At 44.6% G+C, this 20,568-nt stretch overlaps 6 protein-coding genes across 8 annotated transcripts in view; 2 read left to right on the forward strand and 4 right to left on the reverse strand.

Annotated features, from left to right (window-relative positions):
• The window catches only part of LOC118514142, a 60,897-nt gene extending 50,968 nt beyond the window's left edge, over positions 1 to 9,929 (forward strand). The window contains exon 12 of the mRNA XM_036060749.1: positions 1,092 to 9,929. Coding sequence (XP_035916642.1) covers positions 1,092 to 1,326 — 235 coding nt within the window. The 3' untranslated portion in view covers positions 1,327 to 9,929. The remainder of the gene's footprint in view (positions 1 to 1,091) is intronic.
• The window catches only part of LOC118514144, a 182,098-nt gene extending 170,290 nt beyond the window's left edge, over positions 1 to 11,808 (reverse strand). Inside the window, exon 1 of the mRNA XM_036060755.1 lies at positions 11,743 to 11,808. The gene's annotated coding sequence lies outside the window, so the exon portion shown is untranslated. The remainder of the gene's footprint in view (positions 1 to 11,742) is intronic.
• On the reverse strand, positions 11,278 to 12,492 carry LOC118514152 (zinc finger HIT domain-containing protein 1). Of its 2 annotated transcripts, XR_004906577.1 has the most exons (3): positions 11,959 to 12,492; positions 11,755 to 11,816; positions 11,278 to 11,366 (listed from the first exon to the last, which is right to left on the reverse strand). XR_004906577.1 is itself a non-coding variant. In XM_036060765.1 (1 exon), exon 1 carries the CDS (start codon positions 12,461 to 12,463, stop codon positions 11,990 to 11,992), a length of 474 nt encoding a protein of 157 aa, XP_035916658.1. In that variant the 5' UTR covers positions 12,464 to 12,492; the 3' UTR covers positions 11,906 to 11,989. The 2 variants fall into 2 exon arrangements, 1 of the variants encoding a protein (XP_035916658.1); XM_036060765.1 differs by lacking the exons at positions 11,278 to 11,366; positions 11,755 to 11,816 and having other exon boundaries at positions 11,906 to 12,492.
• LOC118514154 (general transcription factor IIH subunit 5) lies at positions 11,915 to 12,957 on the reverse strand. Its single transcript, XM_036060767.1, has 2 exons — positions 12,774 to 12,957; positions 11,915 to 12,705 (listed from the first exon to the last, which is right to left on the reverse strand). Exons 1-2 carry the CDS (start codon positions 12,806 to 12,808, stop codon positions 12,519 to 12,521), a joined length of 222 nt encoding a protein of 73 aa, XP_035916660.1. The 5' UTR covers positions 12,809 to 12,957; the 3' UTR covers positions 11,915 to 12,518.
• Positions 12,958 to 13,196: 239 nt separating this feature from the next.
• LOC118514145 (probable aconitate hydratase, mitochondrial) lies at positions 13,197 to 18,470 on the forward strand. 2 transcript variants are annotated; one of them, XM_036060757.1, is made up of 7 exons: positions 13,197 to 13,308; positions 13,402 to 13,572; positions 14,848 to 16,307; positions 16,377 to 16,548; positions 16,843 to 17,054; positions 17,141 to 17,432; positions 17,504 to 18,470. In XM_036060757.1, the coding sequence occupies exons 2-7, from the start codon at positions 13,540 to 13,542 to the stop codon at positions 17,696 to 17,698; spliced, it is 2,364 nt and encodes a 787-aa protein (XP_035916650.1). In that variant the 5' UTR covers positions 13,197 to 13,308; positions 13,402 to 13,539; the 3' UTR covers positions 17,699 to 18,470. The 2 variants fall into 2 exon arrangements, with proteins under 2 accessions (XP_035916650.1, XP_035916649.1); XM_036060756.1 differs by having other exon boundaries at positions 13,303 to 13,572.
• LOC118514153 (neuropeptide-like protein 31) lies at positions 18,036 to 19,469 on the reverse strand. The gene has a single exon (XM_036060766.1). It carries the CDS (start codon positions 19,378 to 19,380, stop codon positions 19,006 to 19,008), a length of 375 nt encoding a protein of 124 aa, XP_035916659.1. The 5' UTR covers positions 19,381 to 19,469; the 3' UTR covers positions 18,036 to 19,005.
• Between the last annotated feature and the right edge of the window lie 1,099 nt (positions 19,470 to 20,568).

Raw genomic sequence — 20,568 nt, forward strand, 5'->3', positions numbered from 1 at the left:
GGGGTTCAAATCCCATCCAGACCGCCTCCCCGTACGCAGGGCTGACTACTTTTCTACAGGTAATTTAAGTCACAGAAAGCCAGAAATGGCAGGGCGAGACCCCTCGAGGTTGTAGTGCCAAGGAAGAAGAAGAAAATCTCCTGGATAACGAGACCCTTGGCGACAGCCCACTTCACCCATGGTTAAACTGACTAAGGGGTCTCACTTAGGACGATCGTATTAAATATTCGTCAAACTAATCCCAACCGTCCACGAAAAACTCAAACGCCACCAAAGCAGCTTATTAAAGGCCCCCAATCATTGCATCCCCCGCTTCTGGCTTTCCACGTCCCACATCTCTTGCCCCAACGATCGGTCACAATTCTTTGCCTACTTTCGTCCTCGAATGTCACAAAAAAGCAGCAGAACCGAGTGCCAATCTGCTCCATAAAAGCTAGAGCACTAAAACAGCTATAGACACACTATAAAAACCAAAACGCTCAAAGACCCTCCTCCCAAAATTTGAAGACACACAAAGCCAAAAAAGTCCACCTTTTGCCATGCCCCATCATTTAGCCATCTTTTCATTTCGGCGAGCGGGTGTGCTTCGGGTGCCATAGGAAATAAAAATAAAAAAGTGATTCCATTCCAGTGTGTCCTCGTATGGCAAAACTACACCCAGAGAGAGAACGAGGGAGAGAAAAAGATAGAGAGATCGTGGCCCCTTGGTCCTTGCCGTTACTCGAGGGACTTCGCAAGAAGATTCACGCACCATCACGCGCGCGCGACGTTCGTTTAATGACTGTTGGCAAAAACTCTTTATCGCCCATCGTCAGGAAAAGCAAAGCCAAAGTACGAAGAAAATATGATTACGGTGACTCAACGCCTCGTATGTAGCGCTTAATGGTGCACTTTCTTCGTCCAAGAGCTTTTTGTCTTTTTTGTTCATTTTATTTACAACCGGCTTTAAAAAAAACACGCTCTCAAAGAAAGCGATAGCTGACAAAAAGGAAGAAGCCGCTGAAAAACAACAGCAGCATCATCTATAACAGATCCATAAATTTTCTTTCTCACCACCCTTGATCCTTATTGCTCCCTTTTTTCGCTTTCAGCACACCCCACGATCTCGAGGACGTGTCGAGCTACCCGCGCCTGTTTGCCGAACTGCTCGGCGATGGATGGACGGTGGACGAGCTGGAAAAGTTGGCCGGCCGGAACTTGCTGCGCGTGTTCGAGGAGGTGGAAAAGGTGCGCGAAAATCAGCGCCTTTCGGGGGTGCGGCCGTACGAGGAGATTCCACCCGTGGTGAGGCCCGACGAACACGCGAACTGTTCGACCAACAGTTAATGGGTCGATCCCCATCAACTGGAACCGAGTCCGGTGAAGGAAAAGGATTCTCTACTCCAGATACAAGCTTACATAGAGTCTCAATCGTGAAAAGCTCGTTGAAATGCCTTTTACGAACGATGGTAAATTAAAAATCAGAAGATCATCCCTGGTTCTCCAACGATTGTTGGTCTCGTAGCACAAGGTAGAAACCCCGGTGATAAGGATGTGATTAAGAATAATGCCATCTACCTATTATTTGTTCATTCGTGCTGGTATTTCCGTTGTGTAAGGAAACCTGCATCACCCCAAAAAACCCTTTACGTCTTTGCAGAGATGTGTAAATGAAAAATGGAACGTTTAATTAGCGGGCCTTCGTTTTAAGAAGACAAGCATAGAGAATCGTGTTCCGGCGCGGTGGAAGAAAACAGAAATTATATTCACATTATCATTCATCCTGTAGGTGATAAAAAATGTCGGCATTTATTACGACGCCATCTCCGTGTGGAAAATGCGCCTCCAATTCTCCCCCGCCACACTGTACACTAGTTCGCCCGAAGGCCTGGTGGTCTGCCAGTTGGCACCGCGGTAACGCTGCGGTAGCGATTAATAAGTAGCGGCGTAAATGAGAAATGGCTTAAATTTGTGCAAGCGTGCAGGAAAAATTATTATGCACCGGTGGTGACAGACGATTCAGATGGAGACGTAGCAGGAACAACAACAAAAAAAAAAAACACGGCATCCAGCCAGTGCACGTTCTATTCCCGTGGAAAGCGCATTCGTTCACATCCGGCTGGTGGGAAATAGGCGAGAGTCCTGGGAGGCGATTTACGCTGGAAAACTAATTAAAACACCAACCCAAGGTGATTAAGCATGGGCTGATCAGCAAGCATCAGACAGCATACAGGTATTATTACGCGGGATCTATAGGTGGCCACGGGTTTCGGTGTGGTTTCATGTTTTCGTGTGTGTAAATGAGCTGTTGAAATTGAATCGATTGCATTCAAAACGGCAAATGCGTAGCCTTCAACTGATTTGGACCCTTCCCGGGAAACACTCAGCGCTGAGTTTAAATGAATTTGGAGCTAATTTTGCATTGGCTCAATAACAAAGAGCTTTAAGGTTAAAATGTGCTTGTCCGGAGTGAAAGGTGCACTTGTAAAAAGGAAGGTTATAAAACACCAACAACACGTGTTCGACTCATCACATGCACCTGCTGCTACTGCTGCTGCACATTGCGATGCGATAGAAGGAAGAAAAAATCCGACACAAATCTCCCCCGTGCGAGATGATGAAGTATGCAGAAAAAACTCAACTGCTGCCCCAACTACAACTCCAACAATAAAAGTCTCCTTCGTAACCCAACTCCGGATGAGCACGGTAAAAAGGAGCCAACAGTTACCCCCCCCCCCCTCCCCCTTTTTTCCACTTATCCTCGTACAAGAAGCTTCCGTTTTGATGTTGTTGCTTACTCACGGGCTGTAAAATGTACAAACTGGGAAAAATGGGTTTAATTAAAATACAAACGACTTGCATGGAGCGCGCTTGTCCCGAATGCGTACATACTGCCCTTTGGATGGACGGTCACTCGCTCGGTCATCTACATTGTAACAAGCGTTTGAATTTCTAGACTTCCCAGACAAACGATGATTTCCCAGGGCTCTGAATGCTTAAGCCTGATGACGACGACAACGGCAACGGGCTCTCATACGTGTGAGATGAGAGTGTGCTGGCCGTTCCTTCGGGCTAAATAAAAAGAACATCGTGACTATATGGGTGTAGTGATGAAAATAGCACGCCTGTAAGACACTGAGGCGAGTAAAGGCTGCAAACCGCTGTCAAGCGAAAGGTGGACAAGCGTGCAGTAGTACAACGATGATTGTATTCTGGCCATAGACGGACGAGAATTAAATTAAGCTTCATTTCACTCGCACCCCAAAGAAAAAAAAAAAGGTCTATCAAAGCTCCATCAAAACCAAGTAATCCAAGGGTATGCTGGACGGCTGACAAGCTGAAACCACCAAAATGGTGGCAGCCTCAGGTTGATCTCTCTTCCGCACAGCGAGCGGGAAGCGCAGCACAGCAACATTGGATTAAGTTATGATTAGTAATTGCATAATTAATGAGATTAATTTGAATTAAAAGCGTTCTGGACTTGCGGAACGAAAAATGTACGCCAGCAGATGATTCTTTTCCGTTGACATCGGGTTCTTTTTGCTTCTACACAAAAAGTTTGAAGCGGATTTATGCTAGTCAGAGCTTTAATGAGTAAAAAGGGTCATCAAATTTGATTGCCTTTTTATTTGTACCTTCTCGTCAGTGTCGGAAAATTAAGACAAATTCCACAGCTCGTAAAGAATTGCGATTGATCGCTATGAGTTCTGCTAGATGACGCCACTATTGCCTCTTTGTAGTCTTAACGGACAATTTTTCATCATTACCAGTTTAATTATCAATTTGATTGTTCGGGAAAAAAGAAAAGCGATCCATTCTTTCGAAAACGGTGACAAAATCCAATCAAGCTCACATTTTTTTCAACTTCAATTACTTACGAAATTTCATTACGGTCCAATTTAATTGACCTCACGTTTGTTTTGCGATTCGACTTCAACAAATTTGCTACCGCCAACCGACAAGAATTCCTTTTGGGGACTAATCCGCAAATCGTGTTCCCGTTGTAAGGGACGATTCTACGGTTCGACCAAATGTGTCCTTAGTCCATACAACAACAACAACAAAACATGGGACAATAAATTAGTTTAATTGAAAATAATCGTCTAAGCTTTGTTCGTGGAAAATAGAAACTTGCCGATGGTGCGCTGGATGCTGGGAGTACAAGATCGGAAAAGCGATTGTTTTCCTTCTCTTCATCGAGATATTACAAAACAACCTCCCAGGAGATCCTTGAAGAGTCGGTGGTGTTACGCTTTAGTGATGGTCAAACTCAACCCAACTCAGGAATCGGTTCCTTATGGTTTGTAGTTTGATGTCAACCAAACCTAACGATAACCCAACCCAACGATACTGGACGAAGTTTGCATACCCGCAACATGAATCCTTCCTGTGTACTTCTCTATTGCGGTTCTCCTCTACAATGAACCAGTTCATCATCATCATCGAGAGCATGTGAAGTGGAAAACTATTCCTTGCTCTCTCTGTCCCTCTTTCTCTCACACATTTGATTGGACGGCAAACTAACGTGACCGAAGCAGGATACTGTGTCCCCAGTGTCCTAGGGTACAGCAGCAAACTTTCCACGCTGCTTGTTTGGTGTTATTTTATTTCATGGCTCTATATGGCTTTTATGGCTTTCGGTTAGAGCATAAGTGTCTGTGTCGTGATCAAATGAATTAAATTTGTTCACTTAGTAAGAAGCGAATTCCTACCCTGGCTCACTTGTCACATCCGTGAGATGCGTGTGAGAACGAGCGAATAATTAAAAAAGTTTTCTTCATCGCTACACACGTGTCGGTAGAGCCATGGCTTTGATATCCTGTTGTAGAAATAGTTATTTGAATGCAATAGTCCTATCACTCTCTCGGTAAAGTACGAGCTGGAAAAGCTCGCATACTTGAACATAAATCAAGCACATTTGTTTGTGGCTTATTGGGCCCTTATCGAACGATGATGTTATTCCCCGGGGGGTTAACTCTCTAACGAATGGAATTTTTATTTCACCGAAAACAAGCTTTTCACAATGATAATACTACCAATCATTCAATATTGGTTTGGTTCTTGAAAAGTCCCCCATTATGCTCTTTTCCCAGGAATTTAGTTAAAATACTCAATTAAATTTGTTCACTTAGTAAGAAGCAAATTCGTACCCTGGCTCACTTGTCACATCCGTGAGATGCGTGTGAGAACGAGCGAATAATTAAAAAAGTTTTCTTCATCGCTACACACGTGTCGGTAGAGCCATGGCTTTGATATCCTGTTGTAGAAATAGTTATTTGAATGCAATAGTCCTATCACTCTCTCGGTAAAGTACGAGCTGGAAAAGCTCGCATACTTGAACATAAATCAAGCACATTTGTTTGTGGCTTATTGGGCCCTTATCGAACGATGATGTTATTCCCCGGGGGGTTAACTCTCTAACGAATGGAATTTTTATTTCACCGAAAACAAGCTTTTCACAATGATAATACTACCAATCATTCAATATTGGTTTGGTTCTTGAAAAGTCCCCCATTATGCTCTTTTCCCAGGAATTTAGTTAAAATACTCAATTAAATTTGTTCACTTAGTAAGAAGCAAATTCCTACCCTGGCTCACTTGTCACATCCGTGAGATGCGTGTGAGAACGAGCGAATAATTAAAAAAGTTTTCTTCATCGCTACACACGTGTCGGTAGAGCCATGGCTTTGATATCCTGTTGTAGAAATAGTTATTTGAATGCAATAGTCCTATCACTCTCTCGGTAAAGTACGAGCTGGAAAAGCTCGCATACTTGAACATAAATCAAGCACATTTGTTTGTGGCTTATTGGGCCCTTATCGAACGATGATGTTATTCCCCGGGGGGTTAACTCTCTAACGAATGGAATTTTTATTTCACCGAAAACAAGCTTTTCACAATGATAATACTACCAATCATTCAATATTGGTTTGGTTCTTGAAAAGTCCCCCATTATGCTCTTTTCCCAGGAATTTAGTTAAAATACTCAACATTGAAATAATACTTCTGATTTTACTCTTCATTTTATTTTGCCCCTATTCAAATCATCCTACCGCTAGATTCGATTTGCTCGCGTTCTGATTTTTCTATAAATATTGTTCGACCGCAGGGCAATCTCAATTTAAACAATCGTCCCTACTTAAACAAACCAGACTCGCGAGGCTCACGACGACGAGCGAATGCCGCACATGTTTGGTCCGGTCACGTGGATAAATAAAATTCACCAAACCGAACCGATCGCAATCGTCCTCAGAAGCTACGCGATTTCATTTTTGTGTTGCTTCAAAAGCAATATTGCTCGAAAGGTTAACTCATCCACTCGACATGAACTTGGCTGAGTCCCCAAAGGGCTAAAAAGCACATTCTGTTGTGCGATACTTTTCTTTTTCTGGTGTGGGAGAAAAACGAAGCCAAATCGAACGCCTCAAATGAACCGAGGTACGCGAATCGATAGCCAAAGGGACGCTTAAAAGCGATGAACTTTGGGAGCACTCGGAGGGAAAACTGTCACAACACGATCGTAACAATTGAGTTAATATTTATGATTTTTACGGTTAGTTGAACCAGCCCGAAGGTTGGCAGTGGATACTGAACGACGAAAGGCACACCTGAAGAACGTGCTCTGATGCTTGACCTACCTCCGAGTGGAATCTATCTACCAAGCATACTTTCGACATTCATTGGAGCGCGATTGGAGAAAATAAATAAAGCCAACGCTGGAAGCTTTAAGCACATTCCCGGCGGCTAGCGTTCTGATTCTGATTCGTTCGTTTCGTTGGTCTGAGAACGCAACAGGTGTGCTCCGGTCACAAGGTTTTTCCGAAAAAATCTGAGTATTAAAAAAAACTTAGCCCCTTATCTTTGAGCCGGCGCGAAAGCATTCTTGGCACCCGAAACGGCGTGTGGACAATGGGCGAGTTTCGAAGGGGTGGACAGTTAGTTTTTATCGTCTTACATTCGGTGCGTCCTTTAGTGCGACAGTAAGCTATCCGAATACGAAAGAATTTGATAAAAAAGGGATTGAAAAATCCGAGCGAAAATGAGCATCATAAATGGATAGAATGCATGGGACAGAATCATTAGGGACAAATGAAAGGTGAAGCTTATTTTTTATCGCTTGATGGGGTTTTTTCCCTCTATTCTTTCCTATTAAAAATATCATTTTTCTGACAACAATCAATAAGAGGTGAATGAGCTTTTAAAGAGGGGTTTCCTTCATCGGATGGAGCATCGCGCGATGGGAAATTATCTCAATTTTCCCACACGTGGGAACCAATTTTCAACACTATGGTGGTATGTGGGCACCACACAGCACTCAGCAGACTGCGTTGTGGGAGGAGGTTATAATTCAATCAAACGGAGACATCATTTTAAACGAGTCTTTAAGGGTTGGGCACTGGGCGTTTTCGTGAGGGTGCACGTTCATGTAATAGGTGTAATTGGACGGAACCGATCTCTCGTCATCAGGTGGGTTTTGTATCGAACGTTGACGAGCACTTTGCACCAGCCATTGTGTACCACGGACTACCTATCTTTATTCTGCGCGATGGAACACTACTCACACACGTGTTAAAGTGTGAGTGAACTACAAGGTTGCTACTAGTTCTTTTGGATACTAAATAACTAAAATGTACTACTAAAATGTAAATTTGGAAATATTTCCTCGTACAAACAACATAATCAGCATTTAAAAAATGTGTTTACCGAGAGCTTAATCAGCTCATTGAATGGGAAATTGACCCGCGCGTTATTGGGGTGTAATTTAAAATCACATAATGGAGGTGCCTGGTGGTTGACCACAACAGCTCGAAAAAGCTACTTTGCACGTGTCGAATGTAGTTGAATTTTGACTGAAAATAAAAGCCCCCATCAATACACACTCCCGAAACCAATAACAACCGGTGGCGAGAGGGATAAGGCTTTCGTTGAAAAAAAAATCCAATACGATCGAACCGATGATATTTGCAACACAAACAAATCGGATTGCTCTCTGCCTTTCGAATGGGGAGAACATGGTGAGTGTGGAAGCAAACAGAACAGAAAGGGTTAATGAAAACGGCCCCAGTAAGCCTGGAGGGCTTCGAAGGACAGCCATCGCCCTCCCGTAGGGTAGGGGGGTAGGTGAAATCATACATTCAATTATAACTTTACGCCTTACGCCAGACCGTTAATTCAACGGTTCGAACCTCCGAGCCTCGAGAATGTTTGTGGAAAAGCTTATCCAGCTCACACACAAACACACAAACATGTGGAAAAATATGGAATGTGGAATATGGAATGGGAAAACCGTCGAAAGCTTTAGTTTAATTTCATTGTTGCATTGGTTGCGCCACGGCCAGCAGCCCACGAGGAAATCAAAATGCATCCCAACTTTTGCCCCTCTGTTGGTGTTTACTCACAAGCAATGCTTGCAAACGGACGGACTCGAGCATATCGAGGTGTACGTACCGCTGGTGGAAAATTTATTATCAATTTGTTTGCTACGCTCGCTCGTACTCGAACTCGCACAATGTTGTTGTGTGGACAATGGTGTGCCTCCCAAAAAAGGGTCACTCGCTGGATGAGTTGTAGGGTGCGAAAACTCTTCTACGTCCCGAACGCTCATTAACATGCAGCAATGTGGGCAAATGGAGCTTCCGAGATTCGGAACCAAGCAGCATAACAACAACTCTTCAATTATCCCGCCTCATGCCTGCGCGCTTTTGTGGTGCAAACGATATGATGAAAACTGGGCGAAAGCTTTTGCTGTTTTCGTTGAATTTTGCACAAAATGCAAACATACTAAAATGAGGATTCTCCTGGAAAAGCCTCAACTTTTATGAAATCAGTTCGATTACTGAATTTAGCTCATTATCAAAAACTGAAGCTGGAGAAAATTAATCAATCAACCTTCCAGTGCTGTTAATTTAACGCATTAACTGGATCATTTGGTATGCTGCATTATCAGTCCTGAATCGACGCCCGAATCAAATTAGAGTTGGGGTTAAACTAGCAAACAGAAATCTGCACTGAATGCAGTTGCAGTTTTCTAAAGTACTACCTTAATTAGCACTTTTTCCACGCCACCACCAAATTCGCAACCAAATCGCCATGCGCCAATGGACAGTAAATAATGCGTCCGAAATTAGTCGCGTTTGATGATTGGCTTGTAATTTCATGAACTCACAAAAGAGCCGGATGTGACCGGTTTTTGTGCTGCCGCACCACGGGTAATGTGTATAATGCTATAAAAATGCAAAAAAAGTAAAAAAAAAAACACTCTCGTAACAATAGGACCAATTAAATGTTATTTACGGAGGTAACGTGTGCGAGCAAACACGAGCGAAGAAATTACCAATAATTAAAATATACAAAAAAAAAGGAAACCGAGCGACGGAACAATAACCACACAACAGAAGGAGACATAAAAATGGCGTACGTGAAAATCAACCCGTTAAGTAGTGTGAAATGTCCCGGTTGGTTATGGAGCACAGCACGCACGGTTAATTAGAGGACGAGCGCAAAAAAGGCCGACGAAAACAAGCGCCACGCACGCGTTTACCGTTTCACTTGTTCAGTTTGTGGCCAAAAGGAAAAAACTAAATGTATCATTCGAGGAAAAGCAATGAAAATGAGACAGAGCGAATGTGCAACAAGAAATGCATTCGGTGAAAAATAGAAGCAAGAGAAGGCCTCGAAACACGTGTGTACATTATAAACATATCAGCAACACCCGTACAGAGTAAGGACAACTCTGGAAAAACGCATATAACGCAACGAGCGCAAACAATTCAATTCGATACACGATACACGGAACCGAGATGCGCGCGTGTGCGGGTTTAAAGGTTTGGAAAATTCAACAAAAAACGGAAACAAAGAAAAGAGGAAAATGGCTCGCAAAACAAACTAGCAAATCAAAGAATGTGTGTCGGTGACTGGGGACATATTTTGCCAGCTGGTTTGTTTGTTGGGAAAAAACAGGCAAAAACGGGAATACGGCCGCAGCTTGAATGCGTGTAATGTTATCGAGTTCTGCTCAAGCCCCGAGAGCGCACGTTTAAAGCTATCAATTATTTGTGACCAGCTTTAAATTTACCCATACTTACATTATAGTTCCATCCGTTCCGAATTATCGGTACGGCATTAAAGCGGCCAAAACTAAAAAGGAAGCGCACTGCTCGCATATAATTGTGAAATTGTGGTACACTACACAACGCAACCGTGTAAATGTCATCCCCAGCGGGAGAAGCACAATGGCGTAGCATCCTGGTATTTGGTGCGTGTTATGTGGTTCATTCTTTAACGTTTCTGTTAAGCTCATTTATCTACCTCCTAGCTCTTCCTGGGGTAGTTGCAGGGAAAGGAAGCAGCTCATCGCAGGATAACCGGATTGTTCGTGGGTGCTTATCCATCCGGATTATTTCACTCCGATTGCAACTCAGGTGCCGGGACGATAAATTATACACTCTCTGTGTCTATTTTCCAACCAAATGGAACACTCTTTTTTTTAATCGTTTTCCACAATACAATAACATTATTTCCTTTTCTTTTTTACTCCTATTTTCCATGTGCTCAGCGTAGTGAACGACGCGACAGCAATTTTCCCTTTTTGAAGCGAATGGCTGCAGTTTTATAATTTTTTTTATTTTTTCGATGTACAACAACGCAAATTTAGCAGCTTAATCGACCGCGACCGAATGATGAAACGTGCGCTTTGTCTGTGTGTGTGTTCCTATTGTAGGGAGGAAAATGTTGAAAACCGAAATTGCAAAACGATTAAGCATTGTGACAAAGAAACGAAGAAGAATCGTAGCGTATCGTAGCCTAAATTGATAGTGAATACATTACTGAAATAGTAGATTAAAAGTTTTGCATAAAAAACCGTGCAACAAACTGGAAAATGGGACGCGAGCTGACTGACCACATGAAAGAACCGTATGCGTGTATTGCAGGTGTGTGCGAAAATTTTATTAAACGATCCAGTGTTGGAGCAGGAAAAACCGTAACCGAACCCGGGTTAAAGACCACACTTTTTGTACCACTCACTTAATGGATACGAAGCGCCATATAAACAGAAACCGCCGATGGGATTCGGTTTCCGGCCGCGATAAAAAGTGCATTCTTACGCTATTCCAAAACTATTTAACAAAAAATGGTCAAGTTGGCTGCACCGGGAATGATAAACCCCAAAGGGAGAAACTAGAACCATGTTTAGTGTCGCGCTTAGTTAGGGAAATGTAAAGAATGAGCATGCTGAACCGAATTCGAAGTGAAGGAAGATTGAATTGCAATGTTAGTTGTTCGTTGAAAGCACCGGGACTCGTTTGATTAGGGTTTTTTATTTGTTTGAATATATCGGAAAAAAGTATATTATACTTATATCAACTCAAGTGCGTGTAAGTCTTGAGCAAGGTGTATGTATTTAGAAGGTGGATTTTTATCGATTTGACAGGGCGACATTTTAGTCGAGTTATGTCAGAGTTTGTTTACAAAATCATATGGTATGGGCAACAAACATGAACAAACAGCCTCGATTCTCAGTCCTTTGAGCAATTTCGCTAATTTATGGGTCATCTTCGCATATTAAGTGTTGTCCCACAGACGATTGACGATATTTGGTTGCATTTTTCGTCAAAAAATCGCAAGCGATACCACCACCGGCGCCTCCTCCGACGCTGCCGTCACTCTTCTCAATACCCTTCCCCTTGATCTCCACGGAACTGTTATGTCAGGTCGAGAAATGTCAATTTGCTCTAAACAACTCTACCTTCTATATCTACATACCTTGGTCTTGAGTAGGTGTCGCACGCTACCACTATTGAACGAGGGACAGTCGGAGCCCAATCGAGCTGCAACAGCTGAAAAAGTGTAACGTTTAGACAATTCAATAATTTTTATGTCATATTTAGGATGCCAAATAAACATCGTCAAAAGGAAAAACGGAGTATTACTATTATTAGCGAAAGAAATGAGTGAAGGGTAATTGTTTTTTTATTATACCTGTCTGAAAAATATCTTCAGCTCTCGCACTCTAAGCGGTCCACTTCAAGCAACGGGTGTCCTGATGCGTACCCAAACAGCGTACACAGCAATACCTTGTACCACACGCGGTACACGTGTAGCTGGACGGGAATCCACAAACAGCACAAAAGTGCCGCTCCGGCAATCGGGAAGGTGGTGCAGCTGCGCTAAAATAATTCGGCGGATCTGGCCGTTGCTGTTTCTCTTCGTCCAACAACTGAGGGAACGTTTTTCGATACTTTGCCCGGTAATACTCGGCTCCTTTCGTGCGGCGATTCTTCTTCCTGCTGGGCCCGGTACCATCCAGATTGTCACTAAATTTGGGCACTTTTTTCGACATAACCAGGTCCGCGTGTGGATCTTCGTGAAAGTTGTCCTGCTCCAGTGCTTCGAGCGCTTTTCGTGCGCGCCTTTGCCGTGCTGCATCGTCAAGGGTGCGTTTTTTCTCCGCCTCCCGGATGCGGCCCGATTCGCGTCCTGCCATTTTTAAGGTGCTAAAGGTCTTTTGAGCGAGTTACAAATGAATGGGGAAGAGCTGTTTATGCGTCCTTCTCGTGCAGTGGAAAACTGATGCGATCCATCAAATCATCAACGCGCGCCTGCAGTACTTCCACGATTTCGACCGAAATGAAAAGATGCTTCTCGTCCAGATCTTGAATGATGAACTTTTTCCCCAGTGATTGCGTTTCGTCCAGATGGAGTAGGAACTGTTTCATAGCAGGATCACTAGCGGGATGAGCAAGAAACACAAATCCGTTACAATTGTACCACCGTCTACCAAATGCTGTTCTTACCACTCTACTAGCACGCCTTTCATAACATTCACCATTGCTGACGGTCACGGAGATTAGACTTTTCAACGAATGCACGAAGAGCAATTGCCCGAAATGTGTTTCCCACCTCCTAACTATTGCATCGGCACCATTGTAAACAAAGCGGGAACAGTGTTGTTTTGACACAACGGACAGCACATGCCAAGATGTATAGAGATTCGATGTGCATTTGCAATCACCTTGTTGCCATTTTGAAAGCTCATTTGACGCTTGCATTTTTTGACGGTGATTTTAGATCAAATAAGAAGAACAAGGACCAGATTGATGATTTTATTTATGCATTTTCTCAGAAGTGAGTCACATTTTCACATAAAAAGATCTTTGGACAAGCAATCCGCTAGGGATCGTCCTCGAAAACATCGTTTCAATCCCAACTGTCAAAAGCCATCCACCGATGGACCAACCGCCTGCTGCCACCCAATCGTTCCTTCTGACATCCGCGGAAAACCGACAATCAAAAATTATTCTCGCTCAATTCTCTCCCGGGTTTGGTTAGGTAACATTACAAATTTCACACGGTTTCACCTGCACTCGTCGACGGTCGAACCACAACCGTTTCGCTAAATCATCTTTCTTTTCCATTCAACAGTTCATCTTCCAGCTGAGAAGGCTGAAGATTATCCGATCGTTCCGACCGTGGTGCTCTTAAGCCAAACGAAAACACACACGCATAATCTCCCGTATTTATACCCCGTTCGCAAATTCCAGTGTGCAGCAGTGTGCAACGATGGTGCAGTATTCCCGTCTGCTGAACGTACAGGTACGCAGTATGGAAAAGTGGTCAACTGAAAAGGAAACGAAGACCCGGAAGGGCATGCTAGGACAATCAGGGTCCGCATTTCTTCATCGCCTAAAAGACTTTTTGGTTGTGGCCAAGTGTGTGTGCGTGTGATTGTGAAAAGTAGAACAAGATTGGCCGAGAAAACTGTCCTCGACTTCGATGTCGTCGTCGAGTGATGGTTAGATAATCGATCCGACTAAGAGAAAATTTGAGCTCTTTGCAAACTTTTCCCTTCGCTGTTCTCTCGAGACAGAGACAGGGAGCGGGCCGGCTTTTGCCGGGCAAAGAAGGAAGGAGGTGTGAATTTTTGTGCCTTGTACGTGCAAACGTGTGTGAGAACGGTTTCCACGAGTTTTAAATGGCGCCGCGTTGGAACTACGATTAAACACCAGCCTCTCCCCTTCCCCACCCACTCAAACATGTGGGTGTTTCTCCTTTATTATCGTGGTCCAGTTTGTGCGGAGGCTTTAGTGATTGGGTCGCCGATTTGCAGATAACGGCAGTAACTAACAGTAGGCGTTGGGGCTTCTTTCTTTTGCTTCTTGCTCATTGCGATCTCATTCAAGCTTCCACTCCAGCGTGTGGCACCGTGTGACGTTTGTTGTTGGAAGCGATGATAATAGAAGCAACAACAAAAAGTCCGGCCTTCAACGACGTCGATGAATGGTGGCGTATTTCCAATCTGTCGTTTTCAAGACTATTGTCCTTGTGAAATGTCATTGGAAAGTGCCGAATTGCATCGTCTGTTGCTAATTCTTCCTACTTTAGCTGTTTATTTATGTTCATTTGTCGCGTTACGGAACGGCCTCCTCCCGCCCCAAATCTTGCCCCACCGTATCACGTGCCGGCTGAGGATCAAAGTTTCTCCCACACTGCAGAGGCCTATCTCTCGCCGGTCGTATTTTCTATTTTTGTTTACCTTTCCGCCGTAGCCGTCCGTCCCGACGCGCACGCTTCATCGAACCTCGAATGAATGGTTGTTTGCAAATTTGCATCGATCACGTACAGAAGATCGCAACCATCGTCAGATTCTTCTGGATGCTTCGGCAACGGAAATGGCTAAACAGATCGTTCGTAGCCGAATGAGCTGTGCGAATGTTTTTGATCTTCATTGAACCGCTGATTATGCTTATCAACATTGCCACTTAGATTTGTTTGTTTTGCGTTCCGATGCAATTTCTAATCAGATCGAGGCAACTTCCTCTTTGCGGCTCTCGGTTACAAAATATTTTACCCCGATCTCTTCCGTTTCAGGCCCGCAAGGTTGCCCGGTATGCCGTTGATGTGCAGCAGCGCCAGTTCCATGCATCGTGTGCCGCTGCATCCAAGGTCGCTCTGTCCAAGTTCGACCAGAATGTGTACCTGCCGTACGAGAAGCTGCAGAAGAACCTGGAGGTGGTGAAGAAGCGCCTGGGCCGTCCGCTAACTCTCAGTGAGAAGGTGCTGTACTCTCATCTGGATGACCCGGCTAACCAGGACATTCAGCGCGGTGTTTCGTACCTGCGCCTACGACCGGATCGTGTCGCTATGCAGGATGCCACCGCACAGATGGCCATGCTACAGTTCATCTCATCCGGGCTGAAGAAAGTCGCCGTCCCGTCGACCATCCACTGCGATCACTTGATTGAGGCACAGATCGGTGGCGAAAAGGATTTGGCCCGTGCAAAGGACATCAATGCAGAAGTGTACAAGTTCTTGTCGACTGCGGGAGCCAAGTATGGCGTTGGCTTCTGGAAGCCAGGCTCCGGTATTATTCATCAGATCATTCTGGAGAACTACGCGTTCCCGGGTCTGCTGATGATCGGTACGGATTCGCACACACCGAATGGTGGCGGTCTCGGTGGACTTTGTATCGGCGTGGGTGGTGCTGACGCCGTAGATGTAATGGCCAACATCCCGTGGGAGCTGAAGTGCCCGAACGTGATCGGTGTACATTTGACCGGCAAGATTAGCGGCTGGACTTCGCCGAAAGACGTTATTCTGAAGGTGGCCGACATTCTGACGGTGAAGGGTGGTACTGGTGCGATCGTGGAGTACATGGGCAAGGGCGTGGATTCGATCTCGTGTACCGGCATGGCTACGATTTGTAACATGGGTGCGGAAATCGGTGCCACCACTTCAGTTTTCCCCTTCAACAAGCGAATGGCGGATTATTTGGCATCGACCGGTCGCTCTGCGATTGCTGCTGAGGCAGGCAAGTATCAAACCAGCGTGTTGACCGCCGATTCGGGCGCAAAGTACGATCAAGTGATCGAGATCAACCTGGACAAGCTGGAACCACATATCAACGGACCGTTCACTCCGGATCTGGCACACCCGATCAGTAAGCTAGGAGAGAACGCGAAGAAGAACGGATACCCGATGGACATCCGCGTTGGTTTGATTGGTTCGTGCACGAACTCGTCTTACGAGGATATGGGTCGTTGCGCTTCGATCGCCAAAAACGCCATGAAGCATGGACTGAAGTCGAAGATTCCGTTCAACGTTACGCCCGGATCGGAACAGATCCGTGCCACGATTGAGCGTGACGGTATTGCGAAGACGTTCAAGGACTTCGGTGGTACCGTGCTAGCTAACGCATGCGGCCCGTGTATCGGTCAGTGGGATCGCAAGGATGTGAAAAAGGGCGAGAAGAACACGATCGTCACGTCGTACAACCGTAACTTCACGGGTCGTAATGACGCTAACCCGGCCACGCACTGCTTCGTCACGAGGTTTGTAAAAAGCATTAAATTTATGTTAAAGCATTTCTAATAATCGATTTGTTTTGTTGTTTTCAATAGCCCCGAGCTGGTGACGGCTTTGTCGATTGCTGGAACCCTGAACTTCAACCCCCTGACCGACGAACTGACCGGTTCGGATGGCAAGAAGTTCAAGCTGGACTCGCCGTACGGTGATGAACTCCCGCAGAAGGGATTCGACCCTGGCATGGACACTTACGAAGCACCCCCATCGGTAGGTGGTCAAGAATAAACACGCGCCGCAAAGAATGCCACGTGATCCCGACGTTCAAAGTCCTTAAGTCCAGCAGCAGCACGCTAACAAACCAAACTTGCTCTCTCACACACCTCGTGTAACTTTCCTGCACTCTAATCGCGTGGCAGATGCCTTATCTTATCAGTTGTTGACGGTGTTTGGTAGTTTCGTGGCGGCGAGTGCTAAAAAGACCACTTCGATACAAACGCGTTGGGAAGAAAATGTGTGTATGGGTCAAGGTTCTAATAGCTTTTTTCTTTCCCTTTTCTACAGGATGGTTCCAGCGTGAAGGTCGATGTAGATCCCAAGAGCCAGCGTCTCCAGCTGCTCGAACCGTTCGATGTGTGGAACGGTAAGGATATGTCCGAAATGACCGTGCTGATTAAGGTTAAGGGCAAGTGTACCACCGATCACATCTCGGCTGCCGGTCCGTGGTTGAAGTACCGTGGTCATTTGGATAACATCTCCAACAACATGTTCATTGGGTAGGTTTTGAGGAGGTTTTTTTGTTGTTTTGAGATGTTCAAAGCATTTTTTTTTCATTGTCCGCTTGTATTTCGGTTTCCTCCAGTGCCACCAATATCGAAAACAACGAAATGAACAAGATCAAGAACCAGGTGACTGGCGAATGGGCTGGTGTACCGGATGTGGCCCGTTTCTACAAGGCCAAGGGCATCAATTGGGTAGCCGTTGGTGATGAGAACTATGGTGAGGGCTCTTCCCGCGAACATGCCGCCCTGGAACCACGTCATCTGGGTGGCCGTGCCATCATCACCAAGTCCTTCGCCCGAATCCACGAAACGAACCTCAAGAAGCAGGGTCTGCTCCCACTCACCTTTGCTAACCCCGCGGATTACGATAAGGTATTTGAACATAGTAGTAACATTGGTAGAACAGAAGTTTACAGTTGTTTTTTTTTTTTTGCTCATTCCAGGTCCAACCGCACTCGAAGATTTCGATCCTGGGTCTGAACAACTTTGCCCCGGGAAAGCAGCTGGACTGTGAGATCAAGACCGATGGTAAGGTGGACAAGATTAAGCTGAACCACTCGTTCAACGAGCAGCAGATCGAATGGTTCAAGGCGGGCAGTGCTCTGAACCGTATGAAGCAGATTGCGGCCAGCAAGTAAGGTGTACCGTGAGAAGACTTCCTAGTTCTCTTCCCACCCAGTTCTCATCTTCACTCCTTACAACTGACACCATCAACCAGCGGTTTAGTCAAGTCGCGACAACTTTTATTTGGTTTACAGGCGGCGGTTTGCGAATCGGTAAGAAGCAGTTCGGACGGTTCGCAAACCCAAATCTGGAGACCGTTTTATGTGTGTGGTTGTTTATTCATCGATGAAACCGATTGTTTAGTCGCACACAGCTTCTGTTGCCAATGTTGTAAATAGAGCGCATATGATATGGTCCCGTCCCGCGGGCATAGATGCAATTCGAAAGCCATACGTGATCGCACGTGATCCGTTTTTTCATGCTACTTACTCTATCTTCGATCCATACTAGTAGAGTAGAGATAATTACCTAAGAGGAAAACAAAGGAGTTTAGAAACCTTAGCAACAAATTACCTAAGATCCCGGACGATGAGTGTCGTCCACACTTAAGAAGGCAGACTTCATGCAACCGCACCCGCTCTACAATGAATGCAAACTTAACGTTTTAGATGAAAGTGTGCGAACTGCGAGCGTTATTATCGTATGTATCTCTTAAACTTACTAGAATGAAGAAGGATAATAAAATGCCATCGTTTTATTTGGCTTTCGTTTGCTTTTCTTTTTTCGAGCGACCTTGCAGTGGACTTGGCAGTATATTTGGATTTCACTTGTCAAGATTCTCTAGACAATAATGACGGATTGCCCAGTTTTGAGTAAATAAATGCAATTAAAAATCTGTAAAACACACAAGAATAACGTTACATTGAATTGCACCTATGAGAAAAGCTTAGAAGAGGACAGTCTTGTCCCGTCGTTGGGTAGTAACGACAGCCAGGCACTTAATTTTTAAAGTTCATGGTCAAAAATTGTCCTAATGCCACACTAGTGACACTGTATTAATGTAACGATGACTTCGAGTTCCGAACCGAATACTGATGTATAAATAATCTCCAAAGTAGCTACCTTTTGTCCAAGGCCAACGGGTACAAAAGAAAGGCAATTTTAATGTTACAGGGACGGGTTTTTATTCGCATATGATGGAACCTCACGATGAATCACCTGGCTTCCAGTATGAAAAAAGAATTGTCAACATTGTTTTTACATTTCCAACTGTTTATTTTCACTTTAAAATCACTCTGCCGCCCATTTTCTTTTTTTAAGTGTACAATGTTTTACAAACAACGTAACACATTTTGGTATATTTGGCTTCAATTGATGTTTCCGCTCGTTCTGTCCGTTTGAAATCTGGCCAACAGTTTGATGTTTCACTTTCACACATACTTTAGCCAAAGAATCCTCCGAAACCAGGATAACCATGGCCATGGCCGTTTCCGTATCCACCATAACCTCCATAACCATGTCCACCGTAACCACCGTATCCACCGTGACCGTGGCCGAATCCATGACCGCCATATCCATGTCCGAGACCACCTCCGTACAGTCCGTAGCCACCACCGTATCCTGGATATCTGTGTCCATGTCCACCATATCCAAGACCGAAGCCTGGATATCCATGGCCTCCATACCCTCCGAATCCACCTCCAAAGCCCGGATAATCGTGTCGCTTGCTACGATCCGGGCTCGTTTCTTCCGCCGAAACAAAGCAGCACAAAACCGCCAACAACACAACACAAAGCACAACAGTCTGGCTCTTCATTCTGGGGGTAAGTGCGTTCACTGGTTGTCCACACTCTGGGTAAGTCGGTATTCACACCTGTTTCTCCGTCACTAGATGGTCGCTGGATAACGTGACTCGTTCGGTTACAAGATCTTTTTATATGTTCCCAAGCTGCTGGATGAAATTTCGGCTTTTTTTGGCGCAGAGAGAAGGGATAACAGGGGGTGGGATTCTGTCCACCAGTCGCCGGAAACATATAGTCTCGCGAAACAATTCGTTGTTTGCAAGGTCGCGCCACCAGAGTCACCCGATCTGCTGGCACCTTTGCATGGGTAGGGAAAGACAACGACTCCCAGGGCCAACGTCGACCTTAATGGTGGGAAAGACCATACCCATACACACTAAAAGATCGGTCTCCATTGACTCATCTGGAACTAGTTTTGAAGGTACAGATTTACCTCAAAAATACACCCACTTTGCTGATGTTGCAACTGTGAGCGAGCCCTTTCAAAGGGACTACGGGAAACACAGGAATTATGTTGTTAGTGTGTCTTGTATTGAACGTGCGGTGTTGTTAGGGTGTGTTTTGTTTACTTTTGCTACAAGGTTCAAAGCTCAATTGCATGTTTTTATTTCTAATTTTCAATTTTTAAGGTTTTTGTAAAGGGCTTGGAATGTTTTCGTGTAGTCAACTTCTTTTAAGCTTAAAGTGTCTTCGCATAATGGTGAATGGTTAATTTTGACAATCTATTACGTTTCTTGCTCGGGAAACATAACACAATTGTAGTAAAAAATCAAAAGAATGACAAATAAAGAAAGTCATCTTGTAACGAAGTACAATAAGAATAAATTAATCAATGTCATTTATTACATATAAACATATCATCAGACTGTTAAATGTTGCGCCAAACTGACAAGAATAATTTAAACTGGTATCCATCAGAGCGAGTTGATGCATTTGGTGCAATAAGAAACAAACAAAACAAATGATGTGATTTTATTTTTTACACAAAAAACCGGCTTTTCTGTAGGACAACAGCACATAAAGCATAAAACTCAATTCGATAAAACCACACAAACACACACATGTATAGGCTCAGTTGCTCTCGATCCTTCAGACATCTCAGATCGACAAGTTTATCGCAATGCCCTTCTGTTCCTCGCTCGTCTCAAGTGATTCGGCCTCTCCTTCTCTCCGCCCACTGCCATCATCCCGTCGGTTGCGAC

Source organism: Anopheles stephensi, chromosome 3, assembly GCF_013141755.1.
Source record: "Anopheles stephensi strain Indian chromosome 3, UCI_ANSTEP_V1.0, whole genome shotgun sequence".
NCBI classification, from domain to species: domain Eukaryota; kingdom Metazoa; phylum Arthropoda; class Insecta; order Diptera; family Culicidae; genus Anopheles; species Anopheles stephensi.

What these genes read in the sequence shown, in the direction of transcription:
- LOC118514152 (XM_036060765.1), bottom strand. Translation starts at nt 12,463, where the DNA reads ATGGCAGGACGCGAATCGGGCCGCATCCGGGAGGCGGAGAAAAAACGC.
- LOC118514154 (XM_036060767.1), bottom strand. Translation starts at nt 12,808, where the DNA reads ATGGTGAATGTTATGAAAGGCGTGCTAGTAGAGTG. An exon ending in AAAGGCGTGCTAGTAGAGTG is followed by an intron (nt 12,706 to 12,773) that starts GTAAGAACAGCA and finishes TCATCCCGCTAG; the next exon opens with TGATCCTGCTATGAAACAGT.
- LOC118514145 (XM_036060757.1), top strand. Translation starts at nt 13,540, where the DNA reads ATGGTGCAGTATTCCCGTCTGCTGAACGTACAG. An exon ending in CCCGTCTGCTGAACGTACAG is followed by an intron (nt 13,573 to 14,847) that starts GTACGCAGTATG and finishes CTTCCGTTTCAG; the next exon opens with GCCCGCAAGGTTGCCCGGTA. An exon ending in CTTACGAAGCACCCCCATCG is followed by an intron (nt 16,549 to 16,842) that starts GTAGGTGGTCAA and finishes CCTTTTCTACAG; the next exon opens with GATGGTTCCAGCGTGAAGGT.
- LOC118514153 (XM_036060766.1), bottom strand. Translation starts at nt 19,380, where the DNA reads ATGAAGAGCCAGACTGTTGTGCTTTGTGTTGTGTTGTTGGCGGTTTTG.